Source organism: Chiloscyllium punctatum, chromosome 37 (assembly GCF_047496795.1).
Source record: "Chiloscyllium punctatum isolate Juve2018m chromosome 37, sChiPun1.3, whole genome shotgun sequence".
Classification (NCBI taxonomy): domain Eukaryota; kingdom Metazoa; phylum Chordata; class Chondrichthyes; order Orectolobiformes; family Hemiscylliidae; genus Chiloscyllium; species Chiloscyllium punctatum.
The window spans coordinates 12607395-12624088 of record NC_092775.1 but is presented as its reverse complement, the minus strand read 5'-3'; the positions used below and the strand labels follow the sequence as shown (position 1 = coordinate 12624088).

General features: G+C 44.1%; 1 protein-coding gene across 9 annotated transcripts in view; it reads right to left on the bottom strand.

The window, feature by feature from the left end:
* LOC140462871 (protein CBFA2T2-like) overlaps positions 1 to 16694 on the bottom strand; it is a 171811-nt gene that overhangs the window by 101970 nt on the left and 53147 nt on the right. The window contains exons 1-2 of one of the 9 annotated variants that reach the window (XM_072556279.1): positions 15375 to 15725; positions 8035 to 8106 (exon numbers count right to left, since the gene is read on the bottom strand). The exons of 4 other annotated variants lie outside the window; for them this stretch is intronic. Coding sequence is in view for 2 of the 5 variants with exons in the window: in XM_072556276.1 (XP_072412377.1) it covers positions 8039 to 8045 (7 nt within the window). In the remaining 3 variants the exon portion in view is untranslated. Of the gene's footprint in view, positions 1 to 8034; positions 8107 to 15374; positions 15726 to 16694 lie in introns of those variants that run through there. 4 more of the 9 variants (XM_072556276.1, XM_072556278.1, XM_072556277.1 and 1 more) reach the window with 4 other exon arrangements.

Genomic DNA, 16694 nt, shown 5'->3' with positions numbered 1-16694 from the left:
TGTTTCTCTCTCAGACGGTAGTCAATTTGTTTACCACAGATGATTGTCATTATGGGGTCATTATGTATATTCAAGGTTGAGACAGATTTTCAATCACTAAGGGAATCAAGGTGTATGGGGTAAAGGCAGAAAAGTGGAGTTGAGGATCTCACTGAATGGTGGAGCAGACTGCAAGGGCTGAAGGACCTCCTTCTGCTCTTGTGACTTATGATCTATAAAGTGGTAACTTTTAAAGAGTGTCTTAAGGTGGAAGGTTGCAGGTTGGGGGAATTATAGGCAACTCAGGGCACAGCCAGCACCAGTGGGACAATTACAATCGGTGATGCACAATAGGCCAGAGTTAGAACAGCATTGATATCTCAGAAGAGATGACAGAGATAGGGAGCAGGGATGCAATGGAAGGAGATGAATTCAAGGGTTAGAATTTTTTAATCTTAACCTTACTTAAGGAGCCATTGTAGGTCAGTGAACACAAAAAAGATGAGAAGGGATTTGGGACTTGCTGCAAATTAAGACATGGACGATAGCGTTTTGGGGAGATAGATTGTGGAAGACCAGCTGGGAATGCCCTCAGATAGTCAAGTCCAGAGGTAAGGAAGGCAGAAAAGAGATTTCCAGCAGCAATAGCCTTATCCAGGATTGAGGTGGAGAAATATGGAAGTGAAACAGGAAGTCTTATTTATAGTATGCATGTGGGGTCATCTAAAAGTCAAATGTCACACTAAGGATGAAATCGAGGTTACTTTGGTGGATGGGAACCAGGCGGGAGCAATGATTAATCTTGCCCTTTTTGAGATGCTAATATCTCCCATCCCAACACTATTAAGAGCAGAAACAGAAAACTGCTGGAGAAACTCAGCAGGTCTGGCAGTGTCTGTGGAAAGAGAAACAGAGTAAATGTTTTGATTCCAGTGATCCTTCTTCAGAACCCTTCTTTCTCCAGCAACTTTTGTTTCAGATTTACAGTGTCCACAGCTCTTTGTTTCATTGCATTATCATTAAAAACCGATTACCCGGTCATGGTCACTTTGCTGTTTGTGGGAGCTTGCTGTGCCGTGCACAAGCTGGCTGCTGCATTTCCCAAACTACAACATTGGCTCCACTTGAAAAGCACTTCATTGGCTTCAAAGCATTTTGTGACATCCTGAGGTTATGAAACCCAGGAACCGTGGAGGGAACAAAAGATGAACTTTGTCCTAATTATTTATTTTTATAATTTCTGTACATAAAATGGTGCTGAATTGTGGCAACTTATACACATCTCACTGTACTTTCATAAATACAGTGACAATAAATTGCTATTCTAGTCTATGTAAATGCAACTTATTTCTTTGTTCTCGGGATCACTGGATCACAATCTTGAGTGTGAGCCCTCGATACGGTTTCACTCAATAATCTAGTGAAATGCAGCCTAAAGCAGCTCTCCTATGACTGTGTAACCCCTCCCCCCCTTTCCATTTTTTTCACTGCAGTCACCTAACCTAACAATTAACCTTCAGCGTTCCATATTGATGACTGCAATAGTAGTTGCGGCTCAGTGATAGCTATCTCATCCTCCCCCCTGGTATAAGCCACAGGTTGCTGGTTCAATTCCCACTCTACAGGCTTCGGACTGGAAGACAATCTGCCAATGAATGTTGGAGGTGTTGCCTTTCAGGTGAGATGGTGAACTAAGACCCATCCCCTAACACAGACCGTGTGAAAGTATCATTGGTGTTACTTCAAAGCAAAGTCAGACAATTGCATCCTGGCCAATATATGTCCCTCAATCAATGATCCAAAAGCTGATGATCACATTGCTATTTGTGGAAATTCTCTATGGAAATTGTGTTCACTGCCATAACAATGATTACACATCAAAAAAGTTAAAAATCACACAACACCAGGTTATAGTCCAACAGGTTTAATTGGAAGCACACTAGCTTTCGGAGCGACGCTCCTTCATCAGGTGATTGTCCTGATGAAGGAGCGGCGCTCCGAAAGCTAGTGTGCTTCCAATTAAACCTGTTGGACTATAACCTGATGTTGTGTGATTTTTAACTTTGTACACCGCAGTCCAACACCGGCATCTCCAAATCATGACATCAAAAAAGCTACATCATTGGCTATAAAACACTTCAAAACGTTGTTGGAGTGACTCAGTGGTTAGCACTGCTGCCTCATAGCACCAGGGATTTGGGTTCAATTCTACCCAAGGGTGACTGTCTGAGTGGAGTCTGTGCATTCTCCCTATATTTGTGTGAATTTCCTCTGGGTACTCTGGTTTCTTCCCAGTCTAAGGATGTGCAGGTTAGGTGGAATGGCCATGCTATAGTGTCCAGGGAAGTGCAGGCTATAGCTGGGTTAGCCATGAAAAATGCAAAGTTACAGGGATGGGGTGGGTCTGAGTGGGATGCTCTGCAGAGGGTCAGTGTGGACTTGATGGGCTGAATAATCTATTTCCATCCTGTAGGGATTCTAAGTGCTATATGAATTCAAGTCTATTTTCCCTCAACTACTGAATGTGGAGATAATTTGTTTGCCCTTCTGTCTGTTTGTCTGCAAACAGTGTGTCTCAGAAATTAATGGATGGACTTTAACAAAACAGATGGGGTAATGGACAGGAAGAACAGATGTAGTTTCTGGTGATAATGTGGAATTAAATCCCGATCCTGCCATGATTTAAAGGAACCATTAACGCTGGGAAATAGAGCAAAATGACTTCTTAAAAATGTATGGGTTGCTAGATTTAAAATTTTATTTTAGAATGCAGTTAATTGCCTAACACACACTCAGCAGATCTGGCAGCACCTGTGAGAAGGGAAGAGAGATCCCATTTCGAGTTCAGCGACCCTTCTTGTTGATTGACTCATTTCCTGTGGTGCAGTTGCCACAGCTGCCAAAATGTGAGCAGAGTTTTCAGATCAGGTTTTTTCCCGGATATATAAAGCCACCACAGTGAGATGGAAGCTCTTGGATGTAGGTTTGCTCGCTGAGCTGGAAGGTTCATATAAAAAAATACTGTGCAAGGACTGTAACAAACACGACATTGGACAAACAGGCAGAAAACTAGCCACCAGGATACATGAACACCAACTAGTCACAAAAAGACATGACTCTCTCTCACGAGTATCCTCATACGGATGAGGAAGGACACCACTTCAACTGGGACTACATATCCATCCTAGGACAAGCCAAACAAAGACACGCAGGAGGATTCCTAAAAGCATGGCATTCCAACCGGAACTCTATCAACAAATACATCGAGTTAGACCCCATCTACCATCACCTGAGAAAAGGAACAGGAAGTGACTTCACCGCAGGAAGTAACATCATCAACCCAAGAAACCCAAAAACATAAATAGAAAGCAAGAATTTTTAGCATTGCTTCGCCTGAGGCCCACTGAAGATGTTACCTAGTAGGGTAACGAAACATCTCGAAATGAACCTTCCAGCTCAGCTAGCAAACCTACAACCTGAGCAAAGACCTACAGAAGCTCTGAATAAAAATAATAATTTTTTTTCAGATTTATCATTAAGAGGACATCAACCAGGTCTCTATAAGCCTCAAAGAAGAGTCTTTATAATGATAATAATGTCGTGTTCGCACACTTAGGTGCTGGTGCTTATAATGAGTACCCAGTTCCCTTGTTTTGTGCACGACTCAGACCAAAAACAGCAGGGACAAGCTAGTATTTGGCCAAGGATTGTATACAGCCCTTGTCAAGCCCCAACCAAGAACATTGTGTTCTGGTTTAGAAACCATAACTTTAGAAAGGATGTAGGCCTAGGGATTAGGGTATAGTGCAGATTCACCAGAAGATACCAAACCTAATAGGATGAATTATGGCAGCAGTTTGTATGAACTTGGTTTACATTTCCTCAAGTATGGAACACTGAGAGATTATTGTACTGATGTACTTAAAATGTTAGAAGGATTTACGGTTTGATAAAATCATGCATAGGGTAAATAGACATGGTCATTTCCCTGGGGTGGGGAGTCCAGAACTAGAGGATATTGGTTTAAAGTGAGAGGGGAAAGATATAAAAGGGAGCTAAGGGGCAACTTTTTCACGTAGAGGGTGGTACGTTTATGGAATGAGCTGCCAGAGGAAGTGGTGGAGGCTGGTACAATTACAACAGTTAAAAGACATCTGGATAGGAAGGGTTTAGAGGGATCTGGGCCAAGTGCTGGCAAATGAGGCTACATTTATTGAGGATATCTGGTCACATGGACAAGTTGGACCAAAGGGTCAGTTTCCTTGCTCTACATCTCTATGATTCTATGACTCTATAAACAAAGGTCATGTATTTCCTCTCACGGTCATTTGGTACACGGAACTTGAGTATCACTGAAAAATATATGTTTTGTTGATACTTCCATCTTATATCCATCAGGGCAACGTACAAGAATAGCGATGTAAGGGAAAGAATGTTTTTATACTGTGTGAGAGTATAATTTGTCAAAACGTTTCACCTTGCACTCATCAGAACGATTCTTGTACTGTATCAACATTTTTAGATTTTTAGATTAGATTAGATTCGATTACTTACAATGTGGAAACGGGCCCTTTGGCCTAGCAGGTCCATACCGACCCGCTGAAGCGCAACCCATCCAGACCCATTCCCCTACATTTACCCCTTCACCTAACACTACGGGCAATTTAGCATATTTTATTCCCCTTAAATTGGTTTTCTTGCAAACTGTCCTGATAGAATCCCTACAGTGCAAAAATAGGTCATTTGACCCAACAAGTCCACAATGACCCTCTGAAGAGTAACCTACCCAGACCCATTCCCCATGAAGAGTTTATGTTCAAAACATGGACTCTCCTGCTCCTTGGATGCTGCCTGACTGGCTGCGCTTTTCCAGCACCACATTCTTCGACTCATTCCCCTAACCTACTACTCTACATTTACCCCGACTAATGCACCTAACCAACACATCCCTGAACATTATAGGCAATTTAGCATGGTCAATTCACCTAAGCTGCACATCTTTGGATTGTGGGAGGAAACCAGAGCACCCAGAGGAATCCCATGCAGACACGGGGAGGATGTAAAAACTCCACGCAGACCGTCACCCGAGGTTGGAATCAAATCCAGGTCCCTGGCACTGTCAGTCGGCAGTGCTAACCACTGAACCACTGTGTCATGAGTGCAAGACAAAAGGTTTTGATAAAATGTGTCCTTTATTCAGCAAAACTTCCTCTTAGAAGCAAAATCCAGGGAAAGATGCCATTTTAAAATTAGAGTTGGCCATTTTGAGGTGAAATCAAAAATAAAATTCACACAAAGAGTAGTAAAAATCTGGAACTCATTTCAAAACTTTGCAAATGCTGCAAAAAATTAAATTTTCTAAATTGAGGTCAATGTTTGACCACTAAAGGAATCGGGAAGATGGAACAAAAGCAGATGAGGTGCAAATCAGCCAGGATCTGAATGAATAAGGTCCATGGTCTTGTTCTTCATTTCTTAAATATTGCCTTCACATTGATGATCCTCCAAAGGATTATTAGAATGAGGAACTCACTATCACATGGAATGGGTGAGGTGAACAATGCAGAGAGGACTGTTAAGGGGACAGGAGATGAACACATGAAGGAGTGAAGAATGGAAGGATATTCTGTTTGGGTTTGATGAAGAGGATACCAGGAAGAACATATAGAACATAAACACCTCCACCATTAGAAACCACTTTGGCTGCCTGGCCTTACTATGAGCTCTACATCTGTGTAACTGGGACACAACCAACAGTGAACAGACACTGCTGGCTTTGCTTTCTTGCCTTCTCCCCTTCACTCAATCTTGTCTTTTACCTAATATGGCTCACTAAGCTTTTTCAACATGCATGACAAGATGGCTCAGTGCTTAGCACAGTTACCTTACAGCACCAGGGACCTGGGTTTGATTCCTGCCTCAGGCCACTGCCTATGTGGAGTTTGTACATGCTCCCTGCATCTGCGTGAGTTTCCTCCAGGTGCTCAAATTTTCTTCCTCAGTCAAAAGGTGTGCAAGTTAGGTCACTTGGCCAGACTAAATTTTCTTATAATGTGCAGGCTAGCTGGATTAGCTACAGACAATGCAGGCTAAGGGGGTGGGTCTAGGCTGGATGCTGTTTGGAGGGCCGGTGTGGACTCGATGGGCTGAATATCCTGCTTCCACACTCCAGGGATTCTATGATATCCCAATTGCTCCCCCCAAAGCAGGAGAGACACCAAATTGGATGGCCAGGAAGTCTATTGGGATTGCCATGAATCTTCCAGTGAGTAAAGAGAGCATTTCGGGAAGTGGGATTGCTCCTGTTTGATGGTGCCTGTCTGTTCATGCTCATTGTAACATCATGGCGAAGAAAGTGAGGAAGAAACATGGCATTGCCCTGCTCATCCTAAATGGAGCACAAAGTGGCTGAGGTCAGGATCACAGGGAGCATCAGAAGACAAGGGCACGTTCCCCAAGCATGTTGTTTTCATGTGTGTTACAACCTGCTCAGGTGACACTGCCATTTTTCACAGTCATCACTTCCACCGATGCCGCCACCCCCACCCCCACCCCCACCACCCCCCGAGTACCTCCAGCCTGTGTTGGCAACCCAATGAATTCAGAATATTCAGAAAGTCTCCCCGGCGTTACTCAGAGAGGACTATTTACACAGGATGGTAATTACAAATTTGCTTGAGCCCAACTATAAAATGTATCGATTTGTTTTAAACAAAAAAAAAGAAAAAAAACATTAAAATATTGAGGAAAAGCAAACATGAAAAGAGATAAAGTGAAATGGGAACATCTGGTAAAAGCAAACAGCTTTTGTTAACAGTCCGCTTGTAATTCTAACATCCAGCCCAGTGATTTTCCAACTGCTAATGGACAATCAAACCCAGGAAAATATTTGCTGTCTCCCATCAAACCCACTCCATTCCCCGTTAAACAACAAAAACATGAAGAAGGCAAAATACAACTGGGAGGAAACCTGCTCACATTCTTCCAACGATCATTCACAGGACATGTACTCCTACATCTTGTGGCCATGCCCATCGTTAGCAAAAAATGTTAACAACCTCAGAGTACTCTTAACCAAACAATACCTTGCACAGCTAGGGGTCTGATCCGGGAAAGATTTGCATTTATATTGTAACCTCACAGCACTTCACATAAAACCAGTCATTTCTGAAAGGCAGTTGCTGGCCATTTAGGCAGGACAGAAAATGGTACAGTACTGAAGGAGGCCATTCAGCCCATCACGTTTTGTGAAAAGTTTAATTATTTTATTCTCCTGCACTTTCCACACAGCCCTGGGGATTTCTGGCTCTTAAAATACTCTGAAATGTCCCCCTATTTGTCACATAGAGTCATCTTAAGTCTCCGTCCTTCTCCAATCGAGATAGGCTCTCTCTAACTGGTTAGCTCAGTTGGCTGGATGGCTGCTTTGCGATGCAGAGTGACGCCAACAGCGTAGATTCATTTCCTGTACTGGCTGAAGTTACCATGAAAGGCTCTCCTTCTCAACCTCTCCACTCGCCTGAGGCACGGTGACTCTCAGATCAAACCACTACCAGTAGTCTCACTCTCTCTCTCATGAAAGAGCAGTCCTATGATCTGGTAAAACTGTTGTGACTTTACCTTTAGAGATGTTTCTTAGGGCTAACGGGATTAAAGTACAAGGGGAGAAAGCAGAAACAGGGTGTTTAGTTTGATGATCATATTGAATGGGGTAGCAGGCTCAGAGGGCTGAATGGCCTACTCCTGCTCCTATTTTCCACGTGCAATTTAGAGCAGGTGGGTGTGAGTTTTGGATTACAGCACCAAATGAGTACAGGTAAGGGCAGGGTCGAGTAATGTTACAGACATAGAGATAGGCAGTCCCGATGGTGGCAGGGATATACAGGAGGGAAGCACATCTCTGGGTCAAGGGCTGTGAAAAGTCTGGCATCAGGGTCTGCAATGGAGAGGGGAGGTCCCAGAGCTTCACGATCACTTCAACTGATTTTTCAAACTGAATTTATAGCAGCTTGAGAACTCAAATATCGACTGTATTGTGGTGGAATGTAAACTCACATACTCGACATCAATAGTCCAGGACCTTGGATTGCTGGCAGAGTAGCACAGACACTGTACTACAGCAACGTACTGGCAGGGGAAAAAAAAGAAAAAGAAACTTTCTGTTAACTACGTAAAGCAAGTGCACTGCCTTCTTTTGATATCTGTAGAATAAGGGAGCAGCGTTGGCACTGTATTGAAATTAATTTGCAAGAATTTGTAGATGCCTTTCATTCATCTTAATCCCTGTAGAATTTCACCCCCTTTTGCAGCGAGATATCAACATAAGTACCAAAATCATTTGGAAAATAATCATGTGATTTTTTTAAATGCATTCATGGACGTCCGCAAGATTATGATACATAGACCAACACGCACTTAGATGGTCACAGTGAAGAATTTTTCTGAAACCATTCCAAGGCTTCACACACACACACAGATGAGGCATATGGCCACCAATTCAGGAAGGAACAGTCAAAGATCAGAATTTTAAATGTAATGGTTGAATTACAAGATGCCAAGATGCACACAGATAGCATGTGAGGGATAGAGGGCATCATAAGTATGGTGGAGTTCGGGGCAGGTTGAAATTACCAGAGAAGAGAAGGTGAAGGAACTAGCAAGCATGGGTGAATCTACTGGTGATGAGGGTTTGGTCAGTAACAGGGTAGAAATAGGTAACATTACAGAGGTAGAAGAAAGAGACATTTAAAAGTGCAAAGCAGTGAGAAAGTAATAGATATTATAGTGGAAGCTTCCTCAGATCAATAACAATTGACAAGATGCTTTGCATTAGAGTCTAGTTTGCTGGAGAACAGGGTAAAGGCCATTAAAGGTCATTGACCTGCTTCCACTAAAACCAAATGATGGAAGTGACATGTTATTCCTTGTACAGTACACACTCAAAAGTAACAACATCAGCAATGTTAAGGGATCTGTGTCATGGCGTCAAGACCATAGACTTGTCAAGGCCACTGTACCTGAATCCACACAGTCACACTCGCCTCTGTTCACTGCTGACTGCGGTACCAACTGAATTGCTACATTGAGAGCAGACAGTGCTGACATAAACACAGCAGGAGTCAGAGGCCTCTAGACTCCATTCCAACCAAAATCACTACCTTTGTTGATTAATAGCAAGGTCAGCACTTTTGACTGTTCAGAGGTGAAACTGAACAAGTTGCATTTATACAGAACTTTTAAGTCATTAAATGTCCCAAAGCACCTCAATGGATTAATTACCGAGCAAAATATGAAACCCAGCCACATATTAGATCAGGGAACCAAAAACTTGATCAACCAGGTAGATTCTAAGGAATGTTATAAAGGACGACAGAGAGTTGGAGTGGTGCAGTGATGGAATTCCAAGGCTTGGTGTCTAAACAATTGCATGCAGGGTCACCAATAGTTAACATTACAATCAGTGTTTACCTCTTCATTGCTATTTGTGGGAGCTTGCTGTGCACAAATTGGCTGCTCTTTCCTACACTACAACTGTGATTCACTTTCAAACTATTCCATTGCCTAATATGAATGAAATTACATAAATAGAAGATATTCTGAATTTCTATTGGGTAGAGGCAGCAGTTTGAGCAACTGTAAAGTAGATGATAGAAAATTAACTTCAATGGAAAAAAGGGGAATTGGTAAATAAACTCTCTATTAATTATTGCTCATATTACACTATTCCACAAAGTCAAGATCCACCACATAATGAGGGCACTGTAGCTCGGTTATGTGAACTTTAAAAATAAAAAGCTTGTATTAGTACAAGTCACCACAGAGTAGCCAGATTATTTGGAAAGAAAGCATCATCCTTTCAGAAAAGAATCTTATCATTATGTGGCTCCAGTGCCCCCATTCCCAGGAGGCAACGGCCTAATGGTTTATTGCTAGACTATTCAACTGGAGACTCAGCTAATGTTCTGGACAGCTGAGTTCAAATCCTGCCAAGACATGAAACCATTGTTGATTGTCATGAAAAAACCCATCTGGTTCACTGATGCCCTTTAGGGAGGGAAATCTGCTGTCTTTACCTGGTCTGGCCTACATGTGACTCAATTGCCTCTGGGCAATTAAGGATGGGGAATAAATTCTGGCCTAGCCAGAAATGCCTCCATAAGGTGAGGTGGGGGGGCAGACAAAGTCTCCAGTTCTAGTGATTGACACTTAACTGCATATAATGGAGAATGTGTGAACAGAAGGGTAGATTAGATTCCCTACAGAATGGAAACAGGCCTTTTGGCCAAACAAGTCCACACCGACCCTCCGAAGAGTAACCCACCCTGACCCTATATTTACCCCTGCCTAATGCACCTAACACTACAGACAATTTAGCATGGTCAATTCACCTGATGTGCACATCTTTGGACTGTGGGAGAAAAGAGCTGAAAATGTGTTGCTGGAAAAGCACAGCAGGTCAGGCAGTATCCAAGGAACAGGAGAATCGACGTTTCGGGCATGAGCCCTTCTTCAGGAATGAGGAAAGTGTGTCCTGCAGGCTAAGATAAAAGGTAGGGAGGAGGGACTTGGGGGAGGGGCGTTAGAAATGTGACAGGTGGAAGGAGGTTAAGGTGAAGGTGATAGGAGGCCAGAGTGGGGGTGGGGGCGGAGAGGTCAGGAAGAAGATTGCAGGTTAGGAAGGCGGTGCTGAGGACTGTGGGAGAAAACCAGAGCACCCGGAGGAAACCCACGCAGACACGGGGAGAACGTGCCAACTCCACACACACAGCTGCCCGAGGCTGGAAGTGAACCCCGGGTCTCTGGTGCTGTGAGGCAGCAGTGCTGACCACTGAGCCACTGTGCTACCCCTCCGCCCTGTGATAGGACTAAGGGAAGTACAGATGGGAGTACATCAGCAAGTGCCTGTTGGGCCAAATGGCCTGTTTCCGAACTGTGTAAGTTCAATGCAATGCCATGTAAAGGGGTTACATGAAGACAGCTATTTTTTCAGGGTCAACACAGAAGGCCCTTTAGTTCTGGCTTTACCCAAACCTTGAGAATGAATTAAATAAAATTTATTGCATTAATGGAGACTATTGCACTTTGCCAGTCATGGAGGTTATAGTCATACAGCAAAGGGTGCATCTAATTCATGTTGACTCATTTAATTAGCAGGTTGACATTCGCACAGTTTTGTATGACCCATGAGATCTAGGATGGATTTAGACTGGAGATTGGAGACAAAGAGTTATGGTCATGGTGACAAGAAAGGCCATTAAATCTTCACTGATTAGCTCTTCTTGATGCTCCTTCAATACAAGAGTGCTGGTCTTCCTGACACTTTGCTCCAAGGCACCTAGTACCTTCTTACCAGCAATGTCTAGATGTATAGGCTACAATTACAGTGATATGAAGTGCATGGACAAACCTCTCTTGACCTGATTAACTCTGCAACAGCCCTCTGACCGGGGGCCACTTCGATTATTAGACCATGAGACAGAGGAACAGAATTAGGCCATTCGGCCATCGGGTCTGCTGTGCCGTTCAGACATGGCTGATATGTTTCTTAACTGAGCTGAAAATGTGTTGCTGGAAAAGCGCAGCAGGTCAGGCAGCATCCAAGGAACAGGAGAATCGACGTTTCGGGCATAAACCCTTCTTCAGGAATGACTGATATGTTTCTTAACCCCATTCTCCTGCCACTTGCCCCAATTGCAACACTCCTCTCTTGCCATTCTCAGGTGGGGCATTACTCTTGGCAGCAAGTCTCATTACCTACTTGACAACAGTCTTTTGAAGAGTTGCAATGTGAAGAATGGAAGAACGAAGGTAATTTGCAGCAACTCTGATACTGCCTGTGGAGTATGATCTAGATGTTGCTGCACGCACTGCAGGAAAGGTTTTCATTGGCTTGTTTAAGCAACTGAAAGCAAGAGCTTGCAAAGGGACATGGCACTGGCTGCTACACAATGCACTGCGTGTTGCCAGAGGAAGTGGTGGAGGCTGGTACAATGGCAAAATTTAAAAGGCATCTGGATGGGTATATGAATAAGAAGGGTTTGGAGGGATATAGGCCGGGTGCTGGCAGGTGGGACTAGATTGGGTTGATTTATCTGGTCGGCATGGACGGGTTGGACCGAAGGGTCTGTTTCCATGCTGTACATCTCTATGACACTATGTTGTTCTAATTAATTCTTCGGCTCAGTCATAAAACACATGAGCTACATGCAGACTACATACTTGGGCAGTAATCTGACTGAGTCTGTGAATGGAGGTGTGTACAGAAAAAATCCATGCTGACAGACCAATGCAGTACTGAGCTGTCAGAGGGGTCTTGTTTTCATTGAAAACCATTACAGCCAGAATGTTACTGGACTGGGGATCCAGAGCATCCCATGTCATAGAGTCATAGAGATGTACAGCATGGAAACAGACCCTTCAGTCCAACCCGTGCATGCTGACCAGATATCCCCACCCAATCTAGTCCCACCTGCCAGCACCTGGCCCATATCCCTCCAAACCCTTCCTATTCATATACCCATCCAAATGCCAGTTTTGGAACTTTGGAAAACAACAACATTTTTGAAAGGGGGAAGAACAGACAAAGGCAGCACATGTCCTTGGGTTGTGGGTTCAAATCTCACCAACACAGCTGGTGAGATTTCAAATTGATTCTTAAACGTTGGGATTGAATACAAATAATAACAATCATAAAGCTATTATGAATTGTTATTAAAACCTGCCTGATTTGCTATAGAGAATGTTGCCTCTCCTAGCTGTTCCAGTTGACTCCAGACCCACAGCAATGTGGTTACTCTTCACTACCCAATGAAATGGGCCAGTCAGTTATTGATTCAATGGTAATTGGGGATGGGCACCAAATGCTGCCAGTTATATTCATGTCCCCTTTTGAAAAGGTGAATAAAAAGATTATCTGAACATTCCCACATTGCTGTTTGTGGGATCTTGCCGTGTACAAAGGTGACTCCATGTTTTCCTCTGAGATACAGTGAGGGCATTCCAAACGGCACCTCAAGCAGAATGCTCGAGGGCATTCTGCGGTTGTGAAAAATGTTTGTAGTACTTGATGCAGAAAGGAGTCCACCTCTGCTCCTCTGTACAACCCAACCCCGAAACAACAGCACAAAAACAAGGGGATCTCCAAATGGGGGCTGACTGGGTTGAACCTACATTCTAGATGAGGGGGCGAGGAGAAAGTCCTCCAGTCTGAGTTGGCAGGGTCTTGAATGTTACAGAGTCAGAGAGATGTACAGCGGGGAAACAGACCCTTCAGTCCAACTCGTCCATGCCAACTAGACATCCAAAATCAGGGATGGGGAACCTGCAGCCTTGTAGGCCATTGTGTGTGGCCTTTTGAATGAATCCAAATTTTGCAGAACAAATCTTTTATTTTTTATTAATATGTTTTTTCATCCTTTATTACTTTTATTTTAATCTTAAAATGAATGTATTTAAAATACCAGAGAGTATAACAAAATTCAACGAAATAATCCTCACAGACTGACCGCCACAATTTTTAAAAATGTGAATTTTGAAGAATATATAATTGAAGTTTCTTGGATGCGGCCTTATTAGATTACAACTAACATAATACGGCCTTCCAACATGTCTCATTTGCCAGCACTTGGCCCATATCCCTGTAAACCCTTAAACTGGTGTAAAAAAGTGTGGCGCTGGAAAAGCACAGCAGATCAGGCAGCATCTGAGGAGCAGGAGAGTCGGGCATTAGCCCTTCATCAGGAACGCCCACTCTTCTGCCTCTGGGAAGCTGCCTGACCTGCTGTATTTTGTCCGGTGCCACTCTTTCTCGACCCTTGCCTCTCCAGTCCTCATTTTCTCCTGGTTGCTAAAGGTAAACGGTGCTCTCGGGGAGTGGGTATGGTGTTGAAAATGTGGAACGTCAGGGTTATGGATGTGGGACTGAAGGCGAGCGCTCCTCAATGAGCCGGCAGGCGGACAATGGAGCGAATGGCCTCCCGTGCTGCGGGTTCTACAGCCGAAGGAGAAAGGGGGAAGGGAATGGGTGGTTCAAGCCCCTCATGGGGGTGGGGGAATGCACGGAGATTACAAAGCATCCAAAGCACCCAGTGTCCTCAGCTTGCTCCCAGAGTCGGTGTCACGGGGACTGACCTGGAATATCACACAGTTCACAATGTGCTCTCTCTCTCTCAAGCAACAGCCAATTCTGGAAGGGAATAAGCTATCACTGACGGGGAAACCCATCCAGTTGGGCCTCTCACTGGACATGCCTGACTAGAAAACTGCAACAATTTGCAAAGGGATCCATCAGTCGCGGGACACCCTCTCTGCTGCCCAGGCAACTGTCTGACACACTGTACCGCCACACACACCTAGCCCCCTGACACCTCGACAAACCCCCCACCCAGCACTCCCTGATGCTGACACACTGCAGGAACGCACCGCTCACAGAGACAGTGAGCAGAGGGAAGGTTCACACAGCCCCATCTAACCACACACAGCTCTGCACAATCACCTTCAATACAAGCTCCTTCAGGCACGGAGCCGCAGAAAGAAAAAAAATTCAAATCCTCGGTAGGATTAAGCTTTCTTCTCCCCACCCCCACCCCCACCATGCATCTACCAAGTGATTAGAATACAGAGAGATTTAATTAGCATCACACTCACACAACACACACAGATACACACAGGCAGGCACACACAGCCACATACAGATATACACACGGTCACATACAGATATACACATAGATACATATAGATATACTGTACACACAGATACAAACGTACACACAGACTCATACAGATATACACACAGATACACAGACACATGCAGATATACACACAGACACATATAGATATACTGTACACACAGATATACAGATACACAGACATATATAGATATACTGTATACACAGATACACAGACATATAGATATACTGTATACAGATACACACAGATATACAGATACACACACATACAGATATACACAGACACATGTAGATATTCTGTATACACAGATACACAGTCACATATAGATAATGCTGTATACAGACACAGATATACTGTACACAGATAAACACACAGACACAAATACACACATATTATACACACATAGATACATGCACAGATATACAGATACACAGACACATACAGATATACACACACAGATATACATACACACACGTACAGACACACAGATAATACACACACAAAACAGCCCGACAACAATGAATAATTTTGAGCACTTTGACAACCTCCGCCATGCAGTCAAATTTGAGACAACTCCGTCGCTATTATTTACGAGCACAGGTAATTGCTGGTAAATTTATACAATTTTTCTTGCACAAAAAGCATTTCGAAACGGCCAGAAGTAGTGGCAGATTCCCGCGGGGAGGACTGCAGACTTAAAGGCTTACCTTTCTCCCCGTCGGATCCCCGAAGGCAGAATGAGCTGCCTTAAAAATGTCAAGATATTCCCCTGAATATCGAGATGTCTGAGGGAGAGAGTCAGTCTTGCTCCTCACCGCTCGCTTTCATTCCTCAATGCGGTCTTGTTACCAGCTTCTCTGTTTTCTGCCTTACATATGCTAAGCATGTGTTCAGTCTCACATCTGTGAGCCATTGAGAAGCAAATAGCAGCCTCTTTTTTAAAAAAAATTCCCCCTTTTCCCTCCCTCCTCCCTGTAAATATTAGGAAGTATAGACCTTGCAGTGCAGATGGAGCCCAGATGGGTCCTGTGTGTGTAGCCGAAGTGACCAGTTTCAGATTCCCCTGTCTTCCTCGTCACAAATACATATCATTCCAAGACCTGGTTGATATGTGATGTCACTAAACACATGCCCCCTTCCATAACGCCTTGGCCAATCAGCCCTGGAGTCTAGACGTTGATTCCTTTAACATATTAACCTCATTTGCAGACAGCATCTTCCTCCTGGCTGCATGAGATACTAGCTCAGCAACAGCAAAAAATGAATGAACTGCTCGAGGACTTCCCATTCTCTCTTGGTCACTGGAGTTTTCTTTTGAACAGACACAAATTGACTCAGTCCAGCTGACGGCTTCGAGGGAGGGCTCTTGGGTTTTGTTTCTGGGGTTGTAAGTATTCAGGCTTTTCGGATTTCAGAAAACATAAATGATTTCCACACACTCCTGCTGCAGATGAGCAGGGAGTCGCAAAGCTAAGTTGAACCCAGGCTCAGTCCCCTGCTCTGCACTGAATCGATGGATTTCAGCCAGGACACTCAGTTTAGATTTTTTTTACAGAACCCCTGACCCTCCTGGTTTTTTTTCTTTTCTCTTTCCCCACACTCCCACCTAACTGCGGTAGTGCTTATTTTTTCCCCAGCACCCATGGTGTGCGTGTGCAGGTGTGAGACACAGTGAGAGACACAAGGTGTACGAATCTTTATTCAATTTCCACCACCAGGAAGATAGGAAACACCCGAGTGGCCAGTGACAAGCACTGCCCTTCACAAAAGGGCAATGCTGTGTGATCAAACAGTGAAGGGGAGGGCAGGGATTAAATCAAAATAGAGTTGGAGGGGGAAATAATGCACTCCACTCCCTGCAGCACCCACCTCTCCCTGAACAACTCCAGGGTGTTGGTGGACACTGCGTGCTCCTTTTCCAAGGATACCCGGGCTCTCACATAACCGGGGAAGAGGGGCAGGCAATCGACCCTAATGACCCCCTCCACAGCCCGCTGCCTGGACCTGTTTATGGCCAGTTTGGCCAG